Below are 19617 nucleotides of genomic sequence, written 5' to 3'. Positions count from 1 at the left end.
AGACAAGCATTCCATATTCATGCAAACTTTAAACTTCAGACAGATATTTCACTCATGAAGTGATCACAACGATACAAGATGGGCAACTTCAAGAGGGTGAAGGCACAACCTGTACAGTCACAAAAGGTGATGAAAACACAGATCAGATTGACAAAGTGACTAGAAAAAGAAAAAAAAAAAAAAAACTCATATCATGGGCATAGAAATATAAAAAATGAAACAACGATATCGAAAATGTGCTTCTGTAGTTTGGTTACATTTTTATTGCTTTGACAACGGAAAATTATATATCTTGGAAGGTTGGTGCGTTTGTCAATTTCCTTTTCTAGTGTTTGGTTTGTCTTTAATTCTGCAAAACATTGAGAAAAATCGGAGTGAGTCCGGGCTTCATATATATTGTACCCACAACGCTTATTGCATGCCCCTTTCCGCACTAGTTGAGGGGGAAAATTATGTATAAAAGAAAGTATTTATTGCGAACCATGAAGCATCCTTCCTTCCTATTGCTAGAACCTCACTTTCATCCTACTTAATTAGGGGATTTATTTTGATTTTTTTAAGCCATAAATTACAACAAATGTCCAACAGTAATAACAAGTAAAATATCATAATTGTTGTAAAAGCAATTGAATGTGGATGGCTACAACTCATCCCACTCATCCCACTCATCCCACTCAGCCTACTACCATTTATCTCACTAAGTTTTGCCTACCACTAACTTTACCTACAAAAAGGAACTTATACCAATTGAGAGGAGAATGAGAGAAACACACGGCAGAAATTGTAGAGGAAGGAAGAAGAAAGAAAAGAGAGGAAGAAGAGAGGAGAGAATAGAGAGTTATATTTGCACTTCTATTATTCTAAATTATAAATGAAAGCACCACTGCTGCCCCCGAGGACGTACTCTAGTCACACTGACTATAGAGGAATCTCGTAAATATTGCATGCCCATTTCCGCACTAGTTGGGCGGACCAATTATGTATAAAAGAAAGCATTTATTGCGAACCATGAAGCATCCTTCCTTCCTATTGCTAGAATCTCACTTTCATCCTACTTAATTAGGGGATTTATTTTGATTCTTTTTAAGTCATAAACTACAACAAATGTCCAACGGTAATAACAAGTAAAATATCATAATATGTTAATGGCAAAATACAATGGGAAATTGAAGATTTATAATTTATTCTGTTACATAAATCCATGTAGCTTTTGACATTCTATTTCTTCCCGGAGTGTAACACAGGGATGCTTTGTTCATCTCTAAAGAAGTTACCGGGATCGACTACGGTCTTAACTTGAACAAGTCTCCTAAAGTTATTCTTGAAATACTTCAATCCCCAAGCGCTTGCTTGTGCATAGCTTGTAATGCAATCACCATTCCTTCCCAAGTCAAGATCTCTATAGTTTAAATAGGAAGCTCTTGGAGACTTGGAAACGTACGGTGCCAGGTAGGCATACACCATTCTCATCCCGCTAATATGTTTCTCAGTTTCTTCGGCATCACCCCAATTGTCGAAATACTGGATCTCAAACAAATTTCCTTTTCTATGTGGGAAAGGAATTTCTGAATCAGAAATCTCACTCATTCTTCCGCCGAAAGGTGTCAATATCAACTGGAATGAATCCAATTCAAGCATTGTTTTCCATAAACCTTCCAAGGCAGCCCCTGAAATAGGTTTTGTAACATAATCTGATTTGGCTTTGAAGAATCTCTTAGATTGTTGAGTCCTCTGAAGCAGAACTTCTGTTTCGTTTCTTGGAATGTTAGCAATGTACAGAACTGATGAAATCCAACTCATCTCAATGAAATTCTTCCGCTCTAAATCTAACTCCGGGAAATTTTCTTGCATCCAAGGAAGAAGTTTCTCAACACTCTCGAAAAACAAGAAATTGAATAAAACTTGTATAGTTTTTCCACCAGTTTTACCAGCTCCATTTGCAACTTGGATAACCAAACGCAGGAAATACTCTTCAGGCATCCTGTCAGCTATAGCTTGCCATTTAGAGACAAGTTTGGTTGTACCTTGTTCTATGGTCTTCGATACCGTGTAACCTGTTACAGTTGGACGAACAGGAACCAACCTGAGTTTCCAAGCCACAATGACTCCAAAGCTTGAGCCTCCGCCTCCTCGAATAGCCCAAAAGAGCTCTTCTCCCATGGATTTTCTGTCAAGAACTCTGCCATTAACGTCGACAATCTTAGCATCAAGGACATTGTCAGCTGCTAGACCATATTTCCTGAACAAGGGACCATGTCCACCTCCACTAATGTGTCCTCCCACACCAATAGTTGGACAGATACCTGCTGGAAAGCCATAGAGGTTGCTCTTTTGTGCAATTGCGTAGTACAACTCTCCGAGAGTAGCACCTGACTCAACCCAAGCCCTCTCGTTCTTTATGTCAATATCAATGGATCGAAGATTGAAAAGATCAATGATGATGAAAGGAGATTCGGATACATAAGATAGGCCCTCATAGTCATGGCCCCCGCTTCGTGTTCTTATTTCTATGCCCTCTTTCTTGGAGCATACTATAGCTGCTTGAACATGAGAGTATTGAGAAGGGGTAATGATAACTTGTGGTTTCCGTGTTGTGTTCAAGAATCTGAGATTTTGTATGGAAGATTGCAAGACTGAGGAATAAACCGAACTGTTTTCGGTGAGAATGATGTTGCTGGTTGAGTTAGAGTGTATGATGGAGGAAAAGCATTGAACAAAGCTTTCCGAAATCGAGTTAGAAGTTGTGGAGCAAACTGAGCTTAGAAGGAGAAGTAGTAGGGGAAGTAGTTTTATGTGTGAGATCTCCATCTTTATTTGTTCTAAATATATGAAATTGTATGATCTCTAAGCTCACTTATGTAGGTACATGAGTTGGAAGAATTGAAAAGACATTGCCCCTTATGTTAAGAGATTCTTATTTTTTTGAAAAAAATAATAGGGATTAGGTGTGATCCATGTGGAGCTCATTCTACATCGAATTTCAACGATCCGAATCATCTATTTTGTAAGTCTTGATTAATAGATTATCCTTGCAAAAATTCAATTCAATCTGAAACCATTTGCCTATTTAATTATCAAGATCATATTTCATTGTTTCTTATATTAACAAAGTATTTGTTCATTCTATGAACCCAATTAAATCTCTTAAATATTTCCGATTTGGTTAATGTTTTGCAAGGATGGTCTATGAGGTACAACTTGAAAAATAAACGGTTCAAACCATTAAAGTTTAATATGATGTGAACCTTACGACTGATCCCAATTTAAAAAAAAAAAAATAGATATTCCTTATCTTAAAAGCTTCCTTGAAAAGATATAGGAGACTTCTCATAAACGTTTGCCCACCAACAGAGACTTCTCAGTTCTCATACACAATTATGTTGAAATCGGAGATGCAAATAATGTAATATTCTTTGCAAATAAAAATATTATAATCTGTACGATCTAACACATGTAATTTAAATAAATAAATTTTCAATGCGAATCATGATCCAGTTCTATTTTTTTGTATTTGCCGATTATGGATGGATATGAGCATTTGACCGGGGAATAGTTGTGAAACAGTAATTTTATAGATTTGGGTCATCAATGCATTTATTTTAAAGAAGTATATATTGTAGAAGTAATTTCCATTTATTTCAAAGAAGCTTCTGAGATGCAAGTCAAGTCAAGGACACGCTCAATTCAGCTAATCTCATAGCAACTGCTGCATTTTAAACTTAGTTCCTGGAAGTTGCCTAGCATGAAAAAGCTGAACTATTTTTAGAATGTATGTGGGAGGTGACATAATGAGGCTTGTTTTGTTCTTCCGATTAGATTGGATTAAATTACTCATAAGATTCAAGGTATACACCTTGGACTGGATTGGATTCATCATATATGTTGAAGAAAAAGTTAAGTAGTAATGAATCCAACATTTATAAATCGTCATTGTAGTAAATCATGTCATAAATTATAAATTATAATTTATAAATCTGGTAAAGTCTGTACTAAGAGCTGATCATAAAAATATCACATTCCAAACTCGGAGACATTGTACACTATTTAATTTTATTTAACCTTATAGCTGCATCTAACTTTCAAGTTGGATTGCCTACGTACCATCCGAAGAGATCGGACCAATTATATATCACCATTTTGTTAAACTCAAAATAGAAATCTTGTGTTTGCAATGACTTTCAAAATTTCTCATTCAATTCTCATTTTCATTTCTTAGGTCGATTATGCAGTAAATATCGATGATATCGGAAATATTGGTAGTCCAAAAACATGGAAATTTCGATGGAAATATCGGGATATTATTGATATCGATAAAAATTGAATAAAAACCACGGAAATTGTAAGAAAAACTTGGAAATTTTTATTGAAACTTTGGAGAATGTTTATTTAGTCCATTATCTATTAGTTTATCAAAAAAATTAGAAGGAAATGCATTACATGATGGATTTAACTGATTTAAGTTGATTATACAGCGAGCTGGCAAACACTGTGAGTGTAGAAAATATGTAGTAATTAATGAACAAAAGATTAAACACACCATAATCATTTATATATAATGATTTACTACAATATTTTACACTTTATACATTGCATGGTAAGATACATGAGTGATTTAGTACCACATAAAGTTCCTATGAGGTTCAAAATTTTCACTATCTTCATCATCTCTATGTGTAGAATAAGTTTATTATGAAGAGTATTTATCAAATGATAAATCCCCAAAATACTTTTGCATGTAATTATTAACATGTCACTCCTATAAATATAAATATTTTAGCACATTATCACTAAAACATAAGTGATATATGGTGGTTACGGTGTTGGAGGAGTAAAATGGGAGGGGTTCAAATTTATCGACATCGATTTTCCTCTCTTTTTTCTTTTTTTTTTCTTTTTTTTTCTTTTTTTCCCCCTTCCTTTACATTGATATTTTCGATATTTTGGATATTTTAGCGATATTACACCGGGATTTTAACAAAATATTGCTGAAGTGTGAGCGAAATTATTGACATCGATATTTTCTGATATTATCGTCGATATTTGTACGATATGTACATGGATATGTTTCGAAATATCCGTAATTCGAAAAAACCAAAATATCCTCGATATTTCGTTGATATTATCGATATTTCAGACTATAGCGTAATAGACATTTGCTTCAACAATAATATATCCAAACCAAGATCACGTTTACTCTTCTCTTAAGAAAACCCACTTTCTTCAAATACTTGAACCCAGACAAAATCTGATTAGAATTTCTTCATTTTTCTATACAACTCCTACACGCAAAGAACCTTAACTTTTGATTCACAATTTGTAATTTCTTATAAATCTTTACCACAAATCTTCCCAACATCAAACATATAGCCATCAGTTTCTTGCCCAACAGCATCATCATACCAGGCAATTGTGTTCCTACTTCTTATGTCCAACCAACTCCATTCATGCATAAAATACAATAAAGAAACTTAATTTCTATTTAATCATCCTTATTAGCTAAAACCCAATTGCAAGCATAAAAATCCATACAAACTTCACCTATTAGTTTGTAGAAAATTAAACCAGAAAAGAAGGGTAACAAAGCAAAATTAATCCACACCTGAACCGAAGCACGACCTTCCTCCGAAACAACAACAGGAGCAATCCAAGTAATGTAAGAATGGTGCCAATTCATACTCAGATTGCAGGTGACTCCAGAAGCAATAACGGCAATTCCGTCGTCTCCCAGCTCTAAACGCTACGGACCCACATAGATTCTATAGATAGTGACGTTGAAGCATTTCCTAGAACGGCATTCTCTTGGATTTCGAAGTTTTGGGGAGCTGGAGTGGAATTATTGAGGAAACGGCCTGATTTACGGGCAAGACCGTAAGAAAATCGAGACCCCTTTTTGGGAGGTGATGATGGAAGTGAAGGCTTGGTCGGCGGCTTCCCCCCTCCCCAAAACCCAACCTAACTGCACGCACGGAGGAAGAAGCGGAAGCTGTTGGCTTCCAGAAAATTCGTTCCAAAATTACCAAATTGCCTATTGTTTAGAAATTTCTCCCTTAAATTCCAAATTTCAATCCCTTTGCGCTCATACGTTCTTACCGACAAGTACTTTTCAAATAAAATAAGATGTTGAGCACATGTCTCAAGCTCAAAGGTTCAACAAAAATGAAATTTATCCTTTTATGGGCGTTTTCCATATTAATATGAACTATTTTACTTGAAAATTTAGAGACGTGTTACTACGTCCATGTTTATATGCATGTAACGATAAGTACATTGCAGCAATTGATTAAGAAATGTCAAATATTTCTCTTAATTATTATTTCGTCAGTTTCAGTAAAACAAGCATCCTTCATTCCCATTGCTAATTAAAACCTTACTTTCATCCTTCTTGGCCAACTAATTTGATTCTTTCTAAAGCCATAAACTACAAACAAACATGCAACAGTCATAACAAGTAATATCATATTATTAATTTGTAAAATGCAACTTATTATTCGGGTATAATACAATAACTAACTGAGGATTTATAATTTATTCTGTTGCATATAAGTCCATCAAGTTAACATTCTATTTCTTCGCAGACTGTAACACCGGGATGCTTTGGTCATCTCTAAAGAAATTATCCGGATCGACTGAAGTCTTTATTTGAACAAGTCTCCTAAAGTTATTCTTGAAATACTTCAATCCCCAAGCGCTTGCTTCTGCATAGCTTGTATTAGCATCCTTGTTCCTCCCCAAGTCAAGATCCCTATAATTCAAATAGGCAGCTCTTGGGGACTTTGAAACATATGGTGTCATGTACTCATACACACTTCTCACCCCGCTAATACGTTCCTCAGTTTCTTCGTCATCAACCCAATTGTCGACATACTGGATCTCAAACAAATTTCCTTTTCTATGTGGGAAAGGAATTTCCCAATCATAAATCTCACTCATTCTTCCACCGTAAGGTGTCAGTATCAACTGTAATGAATCCAATTCAAGCATTGCTTTCCATAAACCTTCTAAGGCAGCTTCTGAAATAGGTTCAGTAACAAAATCTGATTTGTTTTTGAAGAATACCCTCGATTGTTGAGTCCGCTGAAGCAGAACTTGTGATTCGTTTATCGGGATGTTAGCAACGTATAGAGCGGACTCAATCCAACTCATTTCAGTGAAGGTGGACTGGTCTAAATTTAACTCAGGGAAATTTTCTTGCATCCAAGGGAGAAGTTTCTCAACAGTCTCAAAAGCCACGAAATTGAACGTTACTTGAATAGTTTTTCCACCATTTGTATCAGTTCCATTTGCAACTTGGATAACCAAACGCAGGAAGTACTGTTGAGGCATCCTATCAGCTATAGCTTGCCATTTGGAAACAAGTTTGGTTGCACCTTGTTCTATGGTCTTCGATTCCATGTAGCCTGTTACAATTGGAGGAACAGGAACTAACCTAAGTTTCCAGGCCAGGATGACTCCAAAGTTTGAGCCTCCGCCACCTCGAATTGCCCAAAAGAGATCTTTTCCCATGGATTTTCTGTCAAGAATTCTTCCGCTAACGTCGACAATCTTAGCATCAAGGACATTGTCAGCAGCTAGACCGTATTGTCTGCACAAGGTACCATGTCCACCTCCACTAATATGTCCTCCCACACCAATAGTTGGACATGTCCCTGCTGGAAAGCCATAGAGTTTACTCTTTTGTGCAATTGCGTAGTACAACTCTCCGAGAGTAGCACCTGACTCAACCCAAGCCCTCTCCTTCTTTATGTCAATATCAATGGATCGAAGATTGAAAAGATCAATGATGATGAAAGGAGATTTGGACACATAAGATAGGCCCTCATAGTCATGGCCTCCGCTTCGGGTTCTTATTTGTATGCCCACTTTCTTGGCACATACCACAGCGGCTTGAACATGAGAGTATTGATGAGGAGTAATGATAGCTTGTGGTTTCGGTGTTGATGTGTTCAAGAATCGGAGATTCTGTATGGAAGATTGCAACACTAGGGTATAGTCTGAAGAGCTTTCGGTGAGGATGATTTTGCTTGTTGAGTTCGAATGTATGCGGGATGAAAAGCATTGAACAAAGCTTTCGGAAATCGAGTTTGAAGTTGTAGAACAAACTGAGTTCAGAAGGAAGAAAAGTAGTAGGGGAACGAGTTTTATGTGTGAGATCTCCATCTTTATTTGTTGAAATGGTATGAGATCTGAACTCACTTATATAGATAACTATGAGTTGGAAGAATTAAAAAGATATATAGGTAGACTTTTCATAATCGTTTGCCTTACAAAAGACTTTTCATAGCAGTGAAATGCAAATTGGATTTTGGCTTCAAATAACCCGCTGCTCTTTTCTTATTTGCCCATAAATCAGCATCATGTGATACGCACATGCTTAATCTGGACGGAATATGTAACAAAGTTGACGAAATTGACTATTGCTCTATATTTTGACAAGTTAAAGGGCAAATGATCATAAATTTTTAGTTAATAGATTAAAGCTCCAATTGGGTTGAAAGTTCACGAACCTTTGCTCCAATTTTCTCTTCGTTTTGTGGTGCCCTTTTTTTTTTTTTGGTGCAGTTGTTTTCTTTGTCTGTCGTTTAATTAGGTTGTTAAAAACCGCGAGAAGGAAGCTAAATATAAATTGTAGCATTCAATCATGCTCTTTATTTTTTAGTTAAATTTTATGGGTTTTCTTAAAAAAAAATATACTTCAAGTATACTCTCTAGTTTAAGGAGTCATAAAACTTGTGCACCTATATGAATAAAGTTTCTTCCTTAATATTATTAAAATATTGGTAACTCCTCTCACACTTACCATTTTATAAGAGGTTGACGCAGCTTAAAGAGGTGGTCGGGCAGTTGACCAGACCCTATCACATACCGACAGCAAGCAAGAGCTGTGCGGGCTTACCCGAAAAATTTCATTATTGTCACCCCGAATTAATGCTACTACCTCTTTGCTAAGCACATGAATGCTTGATCGAGAAAAGCAAGCAAAGAAGTAGCAGGATGCGGAATTGTGACTATTTAAATACGAGGGGAGGAAGGGGAGGAAGGGAAAAAAAGGGAGACAATCCTACTCCGCTCTTTTTCCACTCTCAAGATTTAGGAGCTCCTAGAAAAATTCCTACGTTAGAAGATTGAGGATACATAGTTATTGATGTGCCATTTAGCTACCCATCTGAGCCACTACCCCAATCTATGCAACGAATGTTAGTGGCTATTTTCAGTTTTTCTTGGTAGTGAATTTCAAGTTGTTCTTGTAGTGAATTTCAAGGTGTGCACCAAACTGATCTATAGAAAGGGGATGAACTGATGAAGAGGTTAGTGAATATGAGTTGACGAAGGGATTAGTGAAGTCTTTTCACAAGAGCGTGAGAAATATTTCACGTAGAGTGTTGAGTTGTTTGCAGTGTTCTAAAAATCGGTCTAGGCAGCCGCCTAGGTGCTAGGTGGTGAAGATCCGCCTCGATTTAGGGCAAATCGTTTCGAAAAATTGGTTTGGAGCTAAGCGGTCCTAGGCAGCGCCTAGGTGGGCTAGGTGGTCCTAGGTGGTACTTAGGCGGTCCAAGGCAGATTTTATGTTTTTTTGGGATTTTAAAGAAACATTCTCGGTATTGTTCACTTTTAACGAAAATGACATTTTTACTCTAAAAGGCACTCCTGACACATTTTTGTCCCTTTGATTAAAACTCAAAGTTTTGAAGCCATTTACATTAGTTTTTATTTTTTTTATTTTTTCAATTGTGTGCTTTTTTATTTTTTTTAGTTTCATGGTGGTATACTTATGGAAATGGTGTACCTAATTTGCAAATGATGGATTGACTACAAGTTCATCCAATTGTGAAATGAATTGAAGAACTTTTGAGGGGATACATACTAAAAAAAAAACACCTAGATAAAACAACGTTAAATAATTTAGTTTATGTCCAATTCAATGCAAGGATCGTTAACAAAAAGAATTTAGTTTATCATCCAAGAATACTCCTCATTAAATAATACTCCTCATTATGATTATATGTTTACTGTTTTTTAAATATTGAACTTGTTTGATTGATGTACTTTGTGTATTCTTCTACTTCTATTTTTACATTTTATCATTCTTTTATTATCCATACAAGTATATTTTTTTAAGTGTAAATAGGCACTTATTTACAAGATATATATATATATATATATTAAATTTACATAAATTCGCATAGGCGCCTGCCTAGCCGCTAGGTCTCTGCCCGCCGTCCGACTAGCGCTTAACGTTTTTCAGAACCTTGATTGTTTGTTGCATTAAAGGTCGTTTTTTTTTTTCAATATTGTCTGCAACTTTTTATTTCTAAGGGGAAACAACTTCGCTATTGAAAAGATCAGCAGCATACGCGAACATATGTTTGAGCTTTTTATCAGCTGCTGATCTTTCAACAGCAAAGTCTTGTTCTTTATAAGGACACACATGCTCGACCTGGCTTGATCCTCTTGAATCCAATTGCAACTCTAAGGGCATATTTATATATCCGTAATCGGAATCAAAAGTCGGAGTGCGATTCCGATTACGAATTATTCTTGTGTTTACTAAAATTTGGAAGAATCGAAATGAGTGAGTGCACTCGAAAGATAGGTATTGAATTCTTGATTTTGGAGGAGTTGCCATTTGAATTCCGGGACAAAGGAGGAATCCGGAATACAATTTTCTACCCATTATAATAGCATGTAATTCCTAAAAACTCCAAATTTGCCACTCAAATCAACAAACCCAGACCTCTCTACCTGCCTCCCCTTTACCTCCTTGTGCCCCAGTGAACCAATCTCAAGAATCCTAGGGCGTCTTTAGATGTCATAGTGAGCTGGTTGTTCTTTGGTTGTGGCATCATGGTCGTGTAGGGATGGAGGTGCGACGCGCGAGAGAGATCAATGGATGTGCTGGAAATGATGATGAAGGATCCATAGAAAATAAAATGGAGGAGAGGGAGGGAGAGAGTGGTGGCGGTAGCAGTTGGTGAGGACTGACAGAGGATACTGGGGAGAAGAGAAAAGACGTGAAAAATTAGGTTTCAAAAGGTAGAAAACTTGGGCTGCTGGTTTGGAAAGTTTTTTTTTTTTGGGCCACCGGGGGGAGGGGAATAAAAAATTAGGTTTGAAAAGGTCAAAAAATTAGTTTATAATGAGATAGAAAATTCAATCATTTATGGGGTTAAGATTGTATGAAAATTAAATTTTAACATAAAATAATTCAATCACGCCACCAGGACTCCAATCCAATTACTTCACGCAATGGTACGCTACTACAATCTACACGCCCACAAGCTAAGAATCCCAAACTAATTTGAACTGCAATGCTTGCATACTTCTGTATTAGAGGTATGGTTTTGATCTTATCCCTATTTATCTTGCGTACAAAAGTGTTAAAAGATAATTTGATTCACTATTAAGAGATAAGGTAAAAGATTGTTAAATACCCTCATATTTCGTGGTTTTCAATATCTAGTACATCAAGTTTTTTTTTGTCTCAGAGTTATACCTAAAGTGTAAATTTTGGAACATTCTCATATATCCGTTAGTTAAACTGTTAAGTCTCTCGTTAACTGTGACGTGACACCCATGTGGACACTGACTAGACGCCACATGTCATCCACGTTTTTTTTTTAAATTTTTTAATTTTCTTCTTCTTTCTTCTTCTTCTTCTTCTTCTTCTTCTTCTTACTGCAACTTTTTTTTTTCCTTCCTCCTTCTCCTTCTTTCTTCCTTCTTCTTCTCCTTCTTCCTCCGAATATGGGGAAGATGTTTTTTTTTTCTTCTTCCTCCTTCCTTCTCCTCCTCCTCCTCCTTCTTTCCTCTTCTTCTTCTTCCTCTGAATCTGGGTTGCAGATTCGGTTTTTTTTTTTTTCTTCTTTCTTCTTCTTCCTCCTTCCTCCTTCTACTTCCTTCTTCTTCTTCTTCTTCCTCCGACTGAAACTTTTTTTTTTCTTCCTCCTTCTTCTCCTTCCTTCCCCTTCTTCTTCTTCTTCTTCTTCCTCCGAATCTGGGGAAGATTTTTTTTTTTGTTCTTCTTCTTCTTCTTCCTCCGAATCTGGGGAAGATTTTTTTTTTGTTCTTCATCCTTCTTCTTCTTCTTCTTCTTCTTCTTCTTCTTCTTCTTCTTCTTCTTCTTCTTCTTCTTCTTCTTCTTCTTCTTCTTCTTCTTCTTCTTCCTCCTCCTCCTCCTCCTCCTCCTCCTCTTCTTCTTCTTCTTCTTCCTCCTCTTCTTCTTCTTCTTCTTCTTCTTCTTCTTCCTCCTCTTCTTCTTCTTCTTCTTCTTCTTCTTCTTCTTCTTCTTCTTCCTCCTCTTCTTCTTCTTCTTCTTCCTCTTCTTCTTCCTCCTCCTCTTCTTCTTCTTCTTCTTCTTCCTCCTCTTCTTCTTCTTCTTATTCTTCTTCTTCTTCCTCTTCCTCTTCTTCTTCTTCTTCTTCCTCTTCTTCTTCTTCTTCTTCCTCCGACTGCAACTTAACTTTTTTTTTTCTTCCTCCTCCTTCTTCCTTCCTCCTTCTTCTCCTTCTTCCTTCTTCTTCTTCTTCCTCCGAATCTCGGGAAGATTTTTTTTTTCTTCTTCTTCCTCCTCCTTCTTCCTTCTTCTTCTTCTTCTTCTTGCTCCGACTGCAACTTTTTTTCTTTTTTCTTCCTCATTCTTCTCCTTCTTCCTTCTTCTTCCTTCTCCTTCTTCTTCTTCTTCTTCCTCTTCCTCCGACTGCAACTTTTTTTCTTTTTCCTTCCTCCTTCTTCTCCTTCTTCCTCCGAATCTGGGGAAGATTTTTTTTCTTTTTTCTTCCTTCTTCCTCTTCCTCCTCTTCTTCCTCCTTATATGGGTTGTAGATTCGGTATTTTTTTGTTTTTGCTTCTTTCTTCTTCTTCCTCCTTCCTTTTTCTTCTTCTTCTTCTTCTTCCTCCTCATATGGGTTGCAGATTCGGTTTTTTTTTTGTTTTTATTTTTTCTTCTTTCTTCTTCTTCTTCTTCCTCCGACTGAAACTTTTTTTCTTTTCTTTTTTTTTCCTTCCTCCTTCTTCTTCTTCTTCCTCCGAATCTAGGGAAGATTTTTTTTTTTTGCTTCTTCCTCCTTCTTCCTTCTCCTTCCTCATTCTTCTTCTTCTTCTTCCTCCGAATCTGGGTTGCAGATTCGGTTTTTTTTTTTTTCTTTCTTCTTCTTCTTCTTCTTCCTCCGACTGCAACTTAACTTTTTTTTTTCTTCCTCCTCCTTCTTCCTTCCTCCTTCTCCTTCTTCCTTCTCCTTCTTCTTCTTCCTCCGAATCTCGGGAAGATTTTTTTTTCTTTCTTCTTCCTCCTTCCTCCTTCTTCCTTCTCCTTCTTCCTTCTTCTTCTTCTTCTTCTTCCTTCGACTGCAACTTTTTTTCTTTTTTCTTCCTCCTTCTCCTTCTTCCTTCTTCTTCCTTCTCCTTCTTCTTCTTCCTCCGACTGCAACTTTTTTTCTTTTTTCTTCCTCCTTCTTCTCCTTCTTCCTTCTTCTTCCTTCTCCTTCTTCTTCTTTTTTATTTATATATATATATATAATTTTATTTATTCATTTTATAAATAATTTATTTTTAACTTTCATGTGGATGACACATGGCGCCCAGTCAATATCCACATGAACGCCACGTCACAGTTAACGGGAGACTTAACAGTTTGACTAACGGATGTATGAGACTGTTCCAAAATTTACATTTTAGGTATGACTTTGAGACGAAAAAAACTTGATGTACTAAATGTTGAAAACCACGAAACATAAGGGTAGTAAACAGTTTTTTACCCTAAGAGATAATTATCATGCCTAATAAAATTACAATATTACCCCTCAATCATAACTACAAAATTATCTTAAAAGCTCTCACATTCAATGATCTAGAACTCTTCTCATTCAATGACCTCGTTGCTAAGAAGTTAATCATAAGCAATGTTATTTTAAAAAATGGCCTCGTTGCTCGGTTCGATAGTGTAGTATTTGGTCCAAACCAAACCATATGATCTATACCATATCATTAACAAAAAATAACATGTCATGTCACAATTGTCCAAGGAGTCGAAGACTATGCTGATAAATACGTTATCTTACAAGCTGACTACATTGGTTGAGGCATTGGATGAGACAGCCCAACGGCGAAACGTGCTTAAGTCGCCTATGGAAAGAGCGTATCTGACCAATATAAGCCTGTCCAAAACTTGTCAAGGTCTCTATAATTATTTTCATTAGCATATGGCATATTTAGAGTTCAACGTATACGTATCTGGTTGACGTTTCCACTTTGTGCTATAAGGTTGAAAGAAAATTGCAGTCATTGGATGAACATTGGAAGCTTCTACGTGGAAACTTCAAACTTCAAGGTGAAGAAGATTCTGGGATGAAATTTAGCATATGACATGATTATGTCGTGGAGACATCAGCAAATAACTCATCGCTTCCAAGATGGCTGCAATGATCAGCTTGTCGCCTACTATTAAGTGCCGCCTTCTCACAGACCAGTGAACTATTTTCTTGGTTTACATATCTGTCCTAGCTTAACCAGAAAATCAACTAGCCGCCCTCGGCTTATTTGAGGTTTAAAGTGGGGCACTTCAGATGATGATTTTCACCTGTGGCTCAAAACGACTTTGTTTTAGACAATGAGAAAATATGCCAGCACGTTGTTGCAGGACTTGAATGTATTAGTTGCAACATGCATGAATAGTTTCCACACAAAACAACTAAAAAAACGTAGCACCTAAGAATCAATGAACAATTGGGACATCTTACTCATATGTTAAGAGTCTCAATCCCTATTGAACAAAAGTCCTATTTCTTCTTCAAATTGAATCGACATCATTGATCAAGCAATTAAACATTCCTATTGGCAAATAATTAACCCAAGATTTGAGCAGATATATAGGGATTGGAAAAAAGGGATGCAATTAAACTATATAATTTAACAAAAGTAAATGTCAACCCAACTCTTCGAATTAAACCATATATCTAATTTACCAGAAAACTTTGTAAAATTGACAGTTTACCTAATATAAGCACTTAATTTTCCTATTTAAAACAGTTTACCCATTCTTGATAAGTAAAATATAGCTTAAGCTTAATTTATTAACAGCTTAATGTAGTTCAAAAGTATTTCTGTTGTGGCGAGAAGGAAAAGCTACAGCCAACCCGCTTTAACTTTTTACTTTTTCCAGATGCATACTTACAGTTTACCTGCACCGTCATACCATGTGTCTTGAGCTGTTATATATCCTCCACTTGCAACATTTTCGCTCTTCCACACAGGAACCTCGATAGCAAACGATTTCATCTGTTACAGGTTAATGGAGATGTCTTCTGCATGACTAGACTACAAAGAGGGAGAAAAACAGTATTAGGAAAACACATTATACTCAAAATCATCACACTAGAGATATTTTCAAACAAATCACAATTCATTACATAAAGTGCATCGAACTGCAAGGCAAGACCAAGCAAACACACAAACGGTATAAAAACCCAATATAGGTAAAAGTGTAACAATATTGTTATGCATCTGGATTTATTCTCACAGACAATGAATATAACAATTTGAAGATCTTGTTACTCAAGCTCCAAGGAAAAATGAAATAAAATTCAATGGTTTAAATTAATCCTTATGTAAATGTATTCCCCACATCTATATTATTCAAGTACAATGAAATTCAATGGTTTTAACCAAAAATAAATCCCGATTGACTTGAGTATTCGAGTACAACGTAATTGAAATCTATGCAAGAGATTCCATGAAAACATAACATACAAACAAAACTTAATTGAAAGTAGAAAGAAAAACTTGGACATGAGAACCGAAACTAATATTTGTAAGGCGTATAGTTTACCCCCATTATCATACTTTCTTTCTCTCACTGTCACAATCCCACCCACCAAATCGAAGATCCGCACGAATGGGTGACATCCTCACTCACAATTTTTCTCTCCTATCCCTATTGTATAAACACATTGTACCATAAAATGGCTTTACATCAGATAGGGAGCGAGGGAAGAAAGAGAGTGTAGAGAGAGAGAGAGAGTGCGCACAGAGTCGTAAATCTTGAAACATTCCAACGTTACAAAAGCAGTAGTACAAAGTGAGCACCAATGATACCGCAGCAGTACAAAGAGCATATCACTCACCAGCTAATCTAGCTTGAAATAATAGGGAAAGAACCTTGAATGAGATCTTCAATCCACTGAGACAGCCCAAATGAATAGACAAAAACACAATTAATTAACACGAGGACAAAGAACCTGAGAAGCAGAAACAAACTTGTATGCACAAAATTTTTATGCAAGTAAACAAACATCCAATTGTACTGAGACTTGAATGATCCATGTTTTCTAATATAAGTTAAACCCAACCATGAATTTACAAAAAAATTAGGTAGAATTATTAACATAACTCAGAAAAAAAAGACTCAACTTTGCTATTAAATTTTTTGCATAACTTAAACCCAACAAATTTAACTAATTAGATTCATCCACAAAATAGATTTTAACATAACCTCAAAGAGTTTCTTCTAACCAAGTAAACCATTACTTAGAGACAGGGAGCCGGCAGGGGACCTGGGGGTTATTGGACATTCACTAGTGATTGTTATATATACAAGTTATGATTTGAGACATTGCACGGCATGCTAGGTTTCAGAAAACCTATGTTTATCATGATATATATGTGTTTTCATAAAACCTGGGGGTTAGTACGTTTATAACTGTTTTAGTATATATTTATCAACTTGGTCAACTCATGTTTGTTTTGCGCTCCTTTCAGGACTTAGAATCGAGGCATACAATCCCAGCATCCAGGCACTTCCACATCGGCATCTTTGAGTCTTTTTGATGTAGGATCCATCCTTTGTTTCATTCAATTTTATATTATTTCTTTTAGTGTTCTAGTTAGTTGTATGCTCTGATTGCGTTCATTAAATGCATATTCATTATTCTTTTATATTTATAAGTCTTATACATCTCTTGTTTTTAGCATTTGCATTCAATAAATGGTTTTCGTCACCCTCGGGTGTCGGCCAGCACGTGCCTATCCTGGTATTCGGGGAATATTGGGATCGGGGCGTGTCACGTTAAGCAAACACCCATCTTATCAATGGTTCAGAACGATAGTTTGACCACATATGCCAAACTATAAATCTAAACCATTGATCAGGTAAACTTTTGCAAGAATGTGTGGTCCATATACACTGTCTGGGAACATAACCACCTATGTTGCCAAAACTTGGAAATAAAATATGGAAATCACAACCCAAAACACAGATTAACAATTGGTATCATTTCCGATTTTCACAAACAACACAGCAGATAAGGAAGAGTAAAGAAAATTAGAGAGAAATTCGAACAGAGTAAGGAAAACTAACTATGCACAGACTTACCATAATCACAATAAGGTAGATTAACGAATGCTATCATTTCAGATTTTCACATACAACATAGCAGATGAGGAAGAGTAAACAAAATAGAGAGAAATTCAAACAGAGTAAGGAAAACTAACTATGCATACCATAATCACCAATAATATTCCACAATTATCAAAGAAAATCAACCATGCATGGAACAAAAATTAGAAATTAAACACTTATCAAAACTTGTGAAGAATGCTAAATCCAACTAATTTGAAACATAAAGTAACCAGAAAGTAATAAAACTTATAAATTCTATATAAATTATAATCCTTTGAAGAAAATCTCCAATATCCATTATCCAATTAATTGTATTAAAAAACCTAGCAAATCTCCATTAAATTAAACACATTTTCCAGTAAAGTATCCATCTTTTCACAGCAAAGCAATACAGAGATTATGAGCAAGTAAATCTGGAACACTACCATCAAAATTCCATCAATCAATAACCATAATTATAAATTTTGACAAACTTATAGTTGCTACAACGTTTGACAATGATCAGGCAAAATCTGAATCTTTCGTGGAGCCACAAATGTTCTAAAAGGTCGTACCTAGTGCAAGGCTCCCGCTTTAGGCAGGGTCTGGGAGAGGTAAATGTCGGCTAGCCTTACCCCCATTTATGGAGAGGTTGCTCCCAAGTCTCGAACCCGAGACCTACCGCTCATGGGCGAAGGCACTTGCCATCGAATAATCGAATTAGTTGATTAAATTTACGGAAGAGAAAGAGAAGAGGGGAATAGAGGAGATCAGCAGAAGGAGACGAAATCAGATTCAGAGTTTGAGAGACAATTGCTGAATTTAAATTAACTGACCATTTTAATCACAGACAGTCAAACTGGAACGCACAGGGAAAAGCGGAAGAAGAAAACGAAGATGGTTCTCAGATCGGTACATCAGCACTCCCTTCAAAACCCCAAAATCAGAAGATTAGAAAAGGAACCCAAAATCAGTGCCATGGTCCTCGTTTCTCCATTAATCAGTAGCTAATGACCTAATGAAAAAGAACCCAAAACACACTGCTTAAATTATGGAAAGTGCTTTTAAAGCTCATGAATAACTTTCAGAGCCTGCATAGAAATGGTATAGCGCAGATAACAACAGACAATAAAACTATGCACAGTATAACCTAAATCCGATATGTTACATTCCACACACACACAGATATGTCGAAAACTCGAAATTATTATAGAGTAAGGACAACTATATTATACAATCAACTTGTTATCCATTGGTAAATTTTCAGTATTAATTCTATTGGATTATCCATAAGAAATTAAGAATCCAAAAATGCATCAATTCTTAGTTCAAAGTTCAAACCAACAGCCACTGTGATCCATATGAAATTATGAATCCAAAACTGCATCAATTCTTACATTTTCTGAGCAACCAAACAGGGGATAACACAAATTGCAAGGTAAGAAAGAAAGATGGAAACCTGGAGGGCTTGGGAGAAGCGTTTCCGCTTTTGGAAGTCGTGAATGATGCCCTGAAGCTCGGTGACTCGGACTTTGTTGCCATTGTAGACCCAGTCGTTGAGCTCTGGAACCACATTCAAGCTAGGGTTTCCAAGCGGGCTGATTTTGTTATAGAGGGTCGGCTACTTGGTCCTGCTCGCCATCGCATTTCGAATTAGGGTTCTGGCGAAGAGCTTTGGATCCATGATTTGGGGTTTAGGGTTTTTGGAGTTGTGAGAGAAGAACCAGAGATGAAGCCGCTGAAAATCGGTTCTTAAGTCTGAGTGGCATTTTTGTAAATAAAGCGAAAGTTGGCTAAAAGCATCTGAGTGGCAGTCTTGTAAATAAACTGAAATGTGATCCAAAACACTGTTCATATGAATAGTGCAATTTCCCCTCCCACTTTAGACTAAAGTAATAACACATGGTTCTATATCTGAAATTTATTTCCAACTACATTCTTAGAACAACTCCACCTCTTAGTGCGATAATTGCCCAAGCTATTGGCAATTGACAATTATTGTCTTCGTAAACAGGAATAGCTCGAGTCCATCTCCACCACGTAACTAAATTGGATGGGCAATTGACAATAATTTTTTTATATTAAAAAATATCATTATGTTTAATTTTGATCAAGACTTTTAACTAATCTCTTCAAGCCAAGTGTTATTATTGGTAATTACAATTTCGTCCCAATCACGCCACGGTTGTGCCAAGTGGACAACAAAGTCTTTTAGGGATTTTTTTTTTTTTTGAATTTTTACAATCAGG

The 19617-nt window shown here is 36.2% G+C and overlaps 1 protein-coding gene and 1 long non-coding RNA gene across 3 annotated transcripts in view; both read right to left on the bottom strand.

The window, feature by feature from the left end:
* Positions 1–1140: 1140 nt before the first annotated feature.
* LOC126621114 (tetrahydroberberine oxidase-like) overlaps positions 1141–19617 on the bottom strand; it is a 38220-nt gene continuing 19743 nt past the window's right edge. The window contains exons 1-2 of one of the 2 annotated variants that reach the window (XM_050289499.1): positions 6996–8175; positions 1141–1652 (exon numbers count right to left, since the gene is read on the bottom strand). In XM_050289499.1, coding sequence (XP_050145456.1) covers positions 1219–1652; positions 6996–8157 — 1596 coding nt within the window. In that variant the 5' untranslated portion in view covers positions 8158–8175 and the 3' untranslated portion in view covers positions 1141–1218. Of the gene's footprint in view, positions 2370–6995; positions 8176–19617 lie in introns of those variants that run through there. The other variant, XM_050289500.1, reaches the window with a different exon arrangement.
* LOC126621117 (uncharacterized) lies at positions 14869–18804 on the bottom strand. Its single transcript, XR_007622800.1, has 4 exons — positions 18766–18804; positions 18205–18383; positions 16116–16171; positions 14869–15309 (listed from the first exon to the last, which is right to left on the bottom strand). It is a non-coding gene; the product is annotated as an uncharacterized LOC126621117 (long non-coding RNA).

Source organism: Malus sylvestris, chromosome 5 (genome assembly GCF_916048215.2).
Source record: "Malus sylvestris chromosome 5, drMalSylv7.2, whole genome shotgun sequence".
Classification (NCBI taxonomy): Eukaryota; Viridiplantae; Streptophyta; class Magnoliopsida; order Rosales; family Rosaceae; genus Malus; species Malus sylvestris.
This window is presented reverse-complemented; position numbering and strand designations above follow the sequence as displayed.